We start from the raw sequence: 12,149 nt of genomic DNA, 5'->3' as shown, positions 1-12,149 counted from the left end.
ATAAAAAATAAATCCTGGAATAATTGCTGTTGCTAAGAGGAGGCTTTCTGGAAGCCTTACAAACAGAAATCGTATGGCGGCTCAAGAAAAGTCTTCTCAAGGCTGAGGTATGCATACAAGGGAAACACAGACACAGTATGTGTCTAGAGCTTGCCTCCAGTGCAGCAATGTGAATCGAATGTTATGCCCCAGTTAAGGGCACGCTCTGTTGCAAAGAACAGTTTGCTTGACCATTAGAAGTCTATTCATTTGGGTCAACAGTGTCAGCCTGATTACAACTGCAAAGTGCAATTATTTATAAAAATACAACATGACTCTCATAATGGCTACCTAAGAGAAGGTTTGCACAGTACATCCCTATGGATCCTGCTACTTCTTCGAGAATTCTGCTCTGGGGTCAGAGAGCTGGTGCTAGTTATGCGGTGGAAACCCATAGGAACTCAGTGCCAGCTGACAGAATATCAAAGCCTTAGTAATTAATAGGCTGGAGCTAAAGTTAGAGACAGATTTCAAAAGTAACAGTTGGGGGGGGTGGTGCGGGGAGAAAAAGACCGAGGGCAAAATAGAAAGGAAAGAACTTTTAATTTGTGGCTCACAGATTTCCCAACATTAAGCCATGGCAAGCAAGCTAAGTGCAGTGGGGAAAAGCCTGTGTAAAGAGCTGTAGTGGCCAAAGGCCTCCAATATAACATATTTTGATGATGATTAGTTTGCATCTATAATCGTAGTTTTAAGATTGATCCAGCTCTTGTGTGGCACAACTACAACAAATATTCAATACCACGCTTTCTTCTGTTGTTAGAGATGTTATGTGGCAGATGCCCTGGATTTGAATACATCCAACAAGAACAACAAAACCCTTAGAGATAATTCACATGCCTCCCTAACAGTCTTCCTCAAAGAAGCTCATCAAGGTGTTTACTGTGACTGTTTCACCTCCACATTTGGGGAATCCGGGGAACCACTTACCCGCAGTATCATTCCCTTCCATTCCATGATCACCGTTGGCTAGCCCTGTTGCTTTAGAGGATGGCGTACCTGCAACAACCACGAAGAATAATTAGCCGCTGTGACAGACAGCAGTATGAAAAACACACTCCCCACTACCTAACTAGGTAGAATTTTGTCACTCTTCATAGCATGAGCTTAAAGCAGATAAATATATGTCCAAAATTTAAAGATCCAATAAAAGAAAACCCAGAAATATAGAACTCAACGGAGTCATTCATTTTTACAGGACCCACACTCTACACTATAGAAGAGCCTTTCCTAATAAGCAAACTGAAATCCTTTCTGTTCTGTAAATTGTCAAAGATTACCATTGTATTCAATTAGAACCACTATTAAGCACCACAGATTTTGTATCTGTGATTCAAATCCAATGCTCCAAGGGCACAGGGCCATTTGGAACTCCCACACAAAGAGTCCAGGGCATCATCGTTGCTCCTGAGGGTGAGGATTACACAGTCACCAGTAGCACTACTGGAAGCAGAGAACTTTTTTTTTTAACCTTACCTATTCTGATAGAGTATAGTTGTGTCACATTCCCTAATAACTAAAGACATTGAGCATCTTTTCACGTTTATTTGCCATCCCTTTCTTTAGTGAATTGAATGGTCAAATTTTTTGACCACTTTTCTTTGGGTTGTTTTCTTATTATTTAGTTTTGAGGATTCCTTATACATTCTAAGTACCAACCCTTTATCAGATGAATTCTGCAAATATTTTATCCCAGTCTATAACTTGAATTTTCATTCTCTTAACTGTGTCTTTTGCTTTGCAAACTGTGTCTTACCCGTATTTTCATTGTCTTAACTGTGTCTTTTGCTTTAAATTTTGATGAACTCGAATTTTTCATTTTTCCCTCATGCTTCCTTATATTTTCAGTGAGGTATCTAAGAAATCTTTATCTAACTCAAGGCCACAGGATTTTCTCCTACGTTTTCCTCTAGAACTCTTATAGTTTTCAAACTTAGGCTCCATATTAAGGCCGATGATACATGATAAATTTTGTATATGGTGTAGCTACAGGTCTAGATCTGTATTTTTTGCCTATGGACATCTAATTATTCCTGTATAATTTGTTGAAAAGACTATCCTTATTCCCTGAACTGCCATTGCATTTTTGTAGTAAAATCACATATACTATGTGTGGATCTATTTCTGCACTCTCTTCTATTCCACCGGCCTGTAAGTCTATCCATTTTTCCAATACTACAATGTCTTGATTACTGAATCTACAGTATTTCAAAAAGGTCATGTGAGTCCTCTATAGTGGGTCTTTTCCAAAATTGTTTTGGTTATTCTAGTTTCTTTGCTCTACTATATCATGAATGAAATTGCGTTACTACATAGACAAATATAAGGATGTACAACCTTTTCTTAAAGGCTTTGACCACATCTAACACTTCAGCAACCCATCTAGCTCTGCGGTCAGCTTGCCAACCCAAGAGCTTCCCATGAGTCCCTCTCAAGAACTTAACAGAGACATTTGTCTTTTTTTTTCTTTTTTTTTTAATCTTTATTTATTTTAGGGAGAGAGAGACAGAGTGCGAGCAGAGGGAGGAGAGAGAGAGAGAGAGAGAGAGAGAGAGAGAGAGAGAGAGAGAGAGAGAACCTGAAGCAGGCTCCAAGCTGTCAGAACAGAACCCGACACGGGGCTCAAACTCACGAACCACAAGACGGTGACCTGAGCCAAAGCCGGACGCCCAACCGACTGAGCCACCCAGGTGCCCCTAGAGATATTTTTCATAAAACAAGTAAAAATCTGGAATGTATGCTACAAAAATATAAAATGCAAGATTTTACTTTGAAAGACAAGAAACTATACTGTCCAACCTTCTGACTCCCACAGATCCAAGGCAGAAATCTTTCACATAAACTCACTGAAAATATCTTTCATTCTGTTATCTCAGATAACAGAGGAACAACTACAGAAAACCTAAAGAACAAGGCAGACCAAAAAGAGATTATCAATTAACTGGAGGAAAAAGAAAATAAAGGAATGAAAGAGAACAGACTTTTATTGAATATCCACCATACATTAGGTACCATACTAGGGCTTTACATACTGTTTTACTTATCCGGAGAGATACCAACTATGTTCTATCCCACATTTATGCCAAATATGGGATAGAACATGTTTAGCATAAATTTCCTTTTACCCTCACAAAGTACATTTATAAAATTTATTCTTCTTAGCTCAAGAAAGAACACATATTTTAAAAAATCTGCCTCATTTTAAAATACAGATTGTAAAAAATAAAATAAAATGCAGATTATAGGAAAATGCAAATTACAAAAAATACCATCTTCTGGTCATGAGCGTGATAATATCTTTTTAAAATTTAATAGCCAGTGTTGGCACAGTGTAAGAAAACAGGTAATCTCATACACCACTCAACGAATATAAATCGGAACAACCTTTTATGAGACAACTTGGCAGTCTATCAAATTTTGATATACTTGTTTAACTCAACAATCCATTTTAGGTACATAGTTCAGAGAAAGACATAAAAGTGCACAAATATGAATGTTAATGAGATGTTGACTATGGCACGGTTTAAAAAGTTACAAATGCCCACTGACAGATTCACTAAATTATGAAATAATATGCAATTTTAAAAGAAATGAGGTAACTCTTCCTGTACTGATATGGGAAAATGCCAGACCATATTAAGAAAAAAATTAAACCAGGGTCGCCTGGGTGGCTCAGTCAGTAAAGCATCCGACTCTTGATCTCAGCTTAGGTCTTGAACTCAAAGTCATGAGTTCAAGCCCCACATTGGGCATCATGATGGGCATGAAGCCTACTTAAAAGAAAAGAAAAGCAAATATGGCATAATAGCATTATAACACACACGCACACACAAATAATCAGAAAAAATATGAAAGAATATATCCAAACACCACTGATGGGGAACCAGAGATAAGGACAAAAAGGAAGACTTAAACAGACACAAAGTCCTGTTTTAATTGAGCACATTAAAGAATTTTATAATATTTCTAAAAAAAATTTAAGTTTATTTACTTAGAGAGAGAGAGAGAGAGAGAGAGAGAGAGAGGCGCATAGAGGGGCAGAGAGAGAGGGAGAGAGAAAGAATCCCAAGCAGGTTCTGCACACCCAACATGGAGCCTGATGCAGGGCTGGAATCCACCAACCACGAGATCATGACCTGAGCCAAAATCAAAGAGTTGGACACTTAACTGAATGAGCTACCCTGGTGCCCCAGAGCATATTAAAGAATTTAAGAGTAGGGACGCATGACTGGCTCAGGTAGTAGAGTGTGCAACTCTTGATCTCAAAGTCGTAACTTCAAGCCCCACATTAGGCATACAGTTTACCTAATAAAATAGTAATACTACTACTAATAATAATACTATAGCTTTTTAAAAAATAATGGATAGACATTTAAAGAATGGATAGACAATGGAACAGAACAGAGAGCGCAGAAATGGACCCACAAACGTATGGCCAACTAATTCTTGACAAACCAGGAAAGAATATCCAATGGAATAAAGACAGTCTCTTCAGCAAATGATGCTGGGAAAACTGGACAGCAATATGTAGAAAAATGAATCTGGACCCACTATACACAAAAATACACAAAATGGATGAAAGACCTAAATGTAAGACAGGAAGCCATCAAAATCCTCGAGGAGAAAGCAGACGTTTTAAAAACCTCTTTGACCTCAGCTGCAGCAACTTCTTACTCAACATGTCTCCAGAAGAAAGGCAAATAAAAGCAAAAATGAACTACTGGGACCTCATCAAGATAAAAAGCTTCTGTATAGCAAAGGAAACAGTCAGCAAAAGTAAAAGGCAACCAACAGAATGGGAGAAGATATTTGCAAATGACACATCAGATAAAGGGTTAATATCCAAAAATCCATAAGGAACTTATCAAACTCAACACCCAAAAAACAAATTACCCAGTGAAGAAATGGGCAGAAGACCTGAACAGTGTCTACGGCCATACCACCCTGAACGCGCCCGATCTCGTCTGATCTCGGAAGCTAAGCAGGGTCGGGCCTGGTTAGTACTTGGATGGGAGAAGACCTGAACAGACACTTCTCCAAAGAAGACATCCAGATGGCCAACCAATACAGGAAAAAATGCTCCACATCACTCATCATCAGGGAAATACAAATCAAAACCACAATGAGATAGCACCCCACACCTGTCAGAATGGCTAAAATTAACTCAGGCAACAACAAATGTTGGTGAGGATGCAGAGAAAGAGGATCTCTTTTGCACTATTGGTGGGAATGTAAACTGGTGCAGCCACTCTGGAAAACAGTATAGAGATTCCTCAAAAAGTTAAAAACAGAACTACCTTATGACCCAGTAATTGCACTACTAACTACTAGGTAATTAACTAAGGGACACAGGTGTGCTGTTTCAAAGGGGCACATGCACCCCAATGCCTACAGCAGCGCTATCAAAAATACCCAAAGTATGGAAAAGAGCCCAAACGTCCATCAACAGATGAATGGATAAAGAAGATGTGGTTTGTGTGTGTACACACACACACACAAATACACACACACACACATACATACACACAATGGAGTATTATTACTAAGCAATCAAAAAGAATGAAATCTCGCCATTTTCAACAATGTAGATAGAACTAGAGTGTATTACGCTAAGCAAAATTAGAGAAAAACAAATATATGACTTCACTCATATGAGGACTTTAAGGTACAAAACAGATGAACATAAGGGAAGGGAAGCAAACAGGGAGGCGGACAAAACATAAGAGACTCTTAAATATGGAGAACAAACAGAGGGTTGCTGGAGGGGTTGTGGGGGGGGGGGATGGGCTAAATGGGCAAGGGGCATTAAGGAAGACACTTGTTGGGATGAGCACTGGGTGTAACAGACTGGAGATGAATCACTGGACTCTACTCCTGAAATCATTATTGCACAATATGCTAACTAACTTGCATGTAAATTAAAAAATAAAAAATTTTAAGTAGCTAATAGTTACAGAATTCTATAATAGAACACTATTTAGCCATTAAAAATGAAGTTGTAGGGGCGCCTGGGTGGCGCAGTCGGTTAAGCGTCCGACTTCAGCCAGGTCACGATCTCGCGGTCCGTGAGTTCGAGCCCCGTGTCAGGCTCTGGGCTGATGGCTTGGAGCCTGTTTCCGATTCTGTGTCTCCCTCTCTCTCTGCCCCTCCCCCATTCATGCTCTGTCTCTCTCTCTGTCCCAAAAATAAATAAAAAACGTTGAAAAAAAAAAAATGAAGTTGTATATTTATTAACATATTTGTAAATTAGCAATCTACATGTGCAAAATAATAAAATTATTTTGTACTACACAAAATTATTTTGTACAATACAATCCCATTTTGGTAAAAAATAAAATTACATATTTAAAATTAAAAAAGAGAATGGATAGAGAGAGCCAACCGAAGTTCATAGGTCATCCTCAACATACTACCACAAATACTTAAACATGGCAGGAAAGATGGCTCAAAAGAATAAAGTAAGAAAAGACCTAGAAATCAAGAAGGTTACCATCCAGTGGACCAGAAATTACAAGGAATATCCAAGAAGCTAAAGCAAATGGGATCACACTGAAGAAGAAACCACAGCCCGAGGGCGGCCCAGGAAAGCAGGACTGCAAGGTCTTCTGCACTCGGACAGCAGGCATGATGGGAGCGCCATTAAAAGCTACCAGGCCAGTCCCCATTTCCCCCATACTTTCCTTCCCTCACCCCACAACAGTCAGCCTTGTGCCAACCTCCAGAACGAATGGGGAGCCCCCACACTCCACCTGGCAGCACAGCTGTATCCCTGTCAGAGGCAGGTGGTAAAAAAAAAAAAAAAAAAAAAAAGTCATAAGGAATCTCAAATGGACAGTAATGCCACATACCTGAGGGAAACTATCACCAAAAGAATAAGGCATCATCGCATTCAAAGAGAACAAACATCACTCAGGGAAACAATGTTGATACAGCAAATAAGAGACTTTTTTTTTTTAAACATTTATTTATTTTTGAGGGACAGAGATAAGAGCACAAGTTGGGGAGGGGCAGAGAGAAGGAGACACAGAATCCGAAGCAGGCTCCAGGCTCTGAGCTGTCGGCACAGAGCCCAACACGGGGCTCAAACCCACAAACTGTGAGATCATGACCTGAGCTGAAGTCGGATGCTTAACCGACTGAGCCACCCAGGTGCCCCACAAACAGGAGACTTTTTTTAAAAACTACCTCATTTCCCTCAGAAGGTATAAAGAAAATATCACACATCCATGAAACAAAAGCAAGCCCCTGAAAAGTAAATTCTCTCATGACTGAGTAACAAATCATCTTCCAGGTTAGGTAGTTTCCAATTCTTGGCTTTCATCAAACTTTAAAGAAGTTTTAATGTAGTTGCCTTCTGATACGACATTGAAAATAATTTCTAATAATAATGACTTACAGAATCCTTAACATATAACTCAAAGAACTGAGGACATTTCCGTAGAGACTTCTATTCCCACACACTTAGCCATGTGAATAAAGTTTTTTCACTTTAAAATCTATTAAAATAGGAAGAGAGGGGCGCCTGGGTGGCTCAGTAGGTTACGCACCTGACTCTTGATCTCAGGGTCAAGAGTTCAAGCCCTGCGGTGGGCTCTGAACTGGGCATGAAGCTAACTAAAAACAAAAATAAAAACAAAAACCAATAGGAATAGAAATTACTGCACCCTCTTTCATCCTAGCAAAAAATAATTATCCAAAGATTCATGACCTAATTGAGAAACCTATTAGACCCCCAAAAACATTTCCAACCAAATTCAACTTTTATGGTTAGTAACAATTTACCAAAAATCCTGACACATGCGATCAACTGTGTACTACTACTAGTAACTGTGATAATAACTTTTCTTCTGGATCAAGTTAATATTTAAAGCCTTATGGTTACAGGAACTTTTTAAATTAAAATTTAAGCTTACATACATATTTTGTTACAAAAACACAATAACAATCAAGAAAAACCTATCAGTATAAAAATGTATTACTCTAAGATAAAAGTCTATGACAAACATGGACTAGAAATAAGAGTTCAAGGAATCGAAAGAAGGATTTACATTTCCAATGATAATGAACAGCTTGCTCATACATTTTTAAAATACATGATGAGGAGAATCAAAATGCTATATATTTAGGAGCATTTGGATGCATTGAAAAGAGCAGCATAACTTATTTTTATGTGGCAAAAGTGAAACATTCTGAAAATGACATGCTTTACAACTACCTCCTTTAGCCAGAGCTTTAAATATCAACAACCTCCAGATTGGTATCCCGAGCCCAGAACTCTCCTCTGAACTCCAGACTCTTATCTAGCTGTCTATTGCTCTTCTCCTCTTGGGTATCTTCTCTACTATCATGTAACTCACGCTCAGCAACTCTCGACCTAAATTTCTTATATTCCTCTAAAAATCTACCTTTTTTTTTTTTTTTTCTTTTTCTTTAGAAAAAGAGAGAGAGACTCTTAAGCAGGCTTCACGCTGGACAGGAGACCATCACTGGGCTTGATCTCACAACTATGAGATCATGACCTGAGCCGAAATCTAGAGCTGGACACTTAACTGATTGAGCCACCCAGGTGCCCCTCAAAATACTCTTTCTAGAGCTTTCCCAATCTCAGATGATGGCAATTCATTTTTCAGTCAACCGTGCGAAAACCCTTGGGGTTATCCGGGATTCATCCTTGGCAATGTAAAAGGAGCAGTTTGGGTGGCATGGCATGGGCTACTGTAGGATGGGAAGGGGTTCAAGAAAGAAGGAGACAGGTAGTAGATACATCCTTTTCAAAGGAACAGGGAAAAAACGAAGTAAATGAGATGGGCATGGGGTTGAGAAAGGACTTTTTTTTTTTTAAGTGAGAGAGAAAGCATGAGCTGGGGAAGAGCAGAGACAGAGAGAGAGAGAGAGAGAGAGAGAGAGAGAGAGAGAGAGAGAGAGAATCTCTAGCAGGCTCAACACTGTCAGTGCACAGCCTGATGCAGGGTTCTAACTCATTAACGGTGAGATCATGACCTGAGCTGAAGTTGGACACTCAACTGAGTGAGCCACCCAGGAGCCCCTGAGATAGGATTTTTTTTTAAGGAAGTTAAAAATTATGGTCTATTTGATGTTGATGAATGACCCAGTTGAAACAGAGAAACTGATGATGCAGGCAACAGAAGAGAAAATGGCTCTAGCAGTGCCCTAAGTGAAAGCAGTTCGCCCATAACAAGAGGAAGAGCAGAGGAAAGGGCAGAGGGGGGAGGTAGGTGAGGATCTGCAGCAGGGGGACTGTGCAGAAGTTCTCTTCTGACTGAGTCTATTGATCCTTTGTTGTAAAAGTCATTGGCTGAGAATATGAACAGGAGGGCAGGTGCTGGAGGTTTGAACAGAAAGGAAATGATGTGAAACAGTCACCTAAGAAAGTGGAAAACTTTACAAATTCATATGAATTAGTAGCAGAGTCCTCAGGTTCAAAGTTCAAGCTCTTTATACAAATGAAATAAGACTCATTTATATTTCCTGAAAATAATATTTATATGTCTAATAATTTTGTCTTTGAGTTACATAAGTAAATGTTTAGTTTTGAAAAATAGCATCTATAAGACATTAAATTAAGCAGAGTATGCATCTGTGAAGATGGTGTGGTTTCATAGAAAGAACATGAGGTTGAAAATCAGAAGATCTGAGTTCAGTTGTGGTCTGTCACTATTAACCAAATGATCAAATCCAACTCCCTTGTGCTTTCTAAGCCTTAGCAGCCCCCCCTGAAAAATGTGATAATATCTATCTCCCATGGTTATCAAGAAGACGAAATCTACTAATACTGGAGGAAGTATTGTGCCAACTATACAGTGTTATGCAAATGTTAACAAATGTTATTATTTCCATTGTTATTAACAATGATCATCTATAGTTGATCAATCTGTACACTAACTGTAGATTAACTGCAGACTGATCACTAAACTATAAAGTAACCTTGGTAGAACATAAAAATATAAAAATCTAGCTTAAGTGACATTAGTAGACTAATAATTGTGCATCTAAGAAATAAGAAACTTACCAGAATAAAAAAAAAAGCAAAATAAGGAGGTTAGAAGAAAATAAAAGAGAGACTGAGATTCTACCATACACATAACACCTAACAGTCTAAAAAGAATCCAAGCCCAGGAGAGAGAGAGAGAGAGAGGGAGGGAGGGAGGGAGGGAGGGAGGGAGGAAGGAAGGAAGGAAGGAAGGAAGGAAGGAAGGAAGGAAGGAAGGAAGGAAGGAAACAGGAAGGGAGAAAGAAAAACATTACAACATAAAGATAAGTAGGCTTTGGGGCACTTGGGTGGCTCAGTCAGTTGGGCGTCTGAGTACGGCTCAGGTCGTGATCTCGCGGTTCATGAGTTCAAGCCCCACGTCGGGCTCTTTGCTGACAGCTCGGAGCCTGGAACCTGCTTCAGATTCTGTGTCTCCCTCTCTCTCGCTGCCCCTTCCCTGCTCATGCTCTCTCTCTCTCTCTCTCTCTCTCTCTCTCTCTCTCTCTCTCTCTCAAAAATAAATAAATATTTTAAAAATAAATAAATAAGTAGGCTTTAGAGTAAGAAAGAGGTTCACTGTGCATTACTGGGTAAATCCTAATTCAAAAGATGCTACACTGCCTTCTTTCACTAATTCCCTCAGAGGAACATCCATTTCATGAAATGAAATCTTTCTCAGCTAAACACCTATAGCACTGAAAACAACATAATTTTTAAATAATCACGCGCCCTGAGAAATAAAGACATTCAAATTCACTGGGTTTATTTTTGTGTTTTGGGGTTTTCTTGTTTGTTTGTTTTTAAATCTCTTCTCTCACAAGTGATTTTAGAGTCCCACAACTGGCAAATCAGGCAGAGAAGGGAAGTGGCAAGACCCTGAGAGGGCATGTGTGCTGTGAGGAAGACAGCCACGGTGAGTCGGCTTTGGGCAAAATGGGGGGGGGGGGGGGGGCAGATTCTGCATGATCTCGGCACAAGGGCACCTTCTAGCGCAAAAGTCAGGCCTGTTCCAACATCGCCCTCTGGTGGCCAATAAAGCTGGTTGCAAGGCTCTGCAAGAGAAGGCCCGTCAGCTAAACAAGAATCTGCAGTATCTAGTTATCATTCTTTCCAGGACTTGGCTTAGGCCCTCCCTCCTGGATCAATGTTTCTCAATCTTGGGTGCATCAAAGTTACCTGCAAGGGCCTGTTAAAACACAGATTGCTGAGCTCCATACCCAAAGTTTCTGATTCCAGGTGGGTGGGCCTGAGAATTGTACCTTAACAAGCTCCCAAATGATGGGATCACTTCTGGTCCAAGGACCACACTTTGAAAACCACTGTCCTACAATAGAACATTTAATAGAAAAAATTCTTAGCCCCCAAAACCTCCTAGAATTCTCTCAATCTCACAAGTACAATTTAGCACAGAGTACAGAAAACTTAAGTGACTTGTGCACAGATTTGCCAATTATTTGTGTCTAAGCATCAACAATGTGCTAGATGCTCTTTCAAACATCTATGACAATGTTGTGAATGAACAAAAGTCACAGAAATATTATTGTTTTGTTATTCACATGTAAAAGAAAGCTGTCTTTTGTTTCCCTGGCCTAGAAAACAGAGCCATACAGAGGTGATAATGAACAATGATTAAGTGGATAACATTTCTGAAGAAGAAAAGAACAAGTAATACATAAATCCTGAAAAAGTATTTTGAGAACTGTTTTGCAAGGTGACAGGCATTTCAGAAGTAATATGACACCAGTTTTATTTCCAGGTATTTGGCTCTTTAGATGTTTTATGGGGTAATAAGAAGAAGATAAAAATATTCATGGAAACAAAACTGAACAGTGGTAAAATGGAAAAGAGATATAGTATAGTATATCCACAAAAAAGGCCTAAAACCAATGAAAAATCCAGTGGCAACAAGCACCCCTAGCACCCACCCACGTTGTGAAGGGGAGGGAGGCTCTGAGAACTTACTGTTTCCAGGTCTGGGGCAGGAAATGTATGTCGGGAGAAAAAAGGCAACTTTTCCTACTCTGTGTTAAGTGTCATAAAAGTAGCCTGCTTGCTTACCCCCCATTTTTAAGTCGTGGGCAATTAGGGTAGGCATGTGAGAATTCAAAGAAATAAAAAC

At 39.4% G+C, this 12,149-nt stretch overlaps 1 protein-coding gene across 20 annotated transcripts in view; it reads right to left on the bottom strand.

Annotated features, from left to right (window-relative positions):
* MAP4 (microtubule associated protein 4) overlaps positions 1-12,149 on the bottom strand; it is a 197,564-nt gene that overhangs the window by 107,444 nt on the left and 77,971 nt on the right. For all 20 annotated transcript variants that reach the window (XM_058727102.1, XM_058727110.1, XM_058727097.1 and 17 more), the window contains one exon: positions 970-1,038. In XM_058727102.1, the coding sequence (XP_058583085.1) occupies positions 970-1,038 (69 nt within the window). The remainder of the gene's footprint in view (positions 1-969; positions 1,039-12,149) is intronic.

Source organism: Neofelis nebulosa, chromosome 4, assembly GCF_028018385.1.
Source record: "Neofelis nebulosa isolate mNeoNeb1 chromosome 4, mNeoNeb1.pri, whole genome shotgun sequence".
Taxonomy (NCBI): Eukaryota; Metazoa; Chordata; class Mammalia; order Carnivora; family Felidae; genus Neofelis; species Neofelis nebulosa.
Note: the sequence above shows the minus strand (reverse complement) of the source record. Positions and strands in the feature narration are given on the sequence as shown.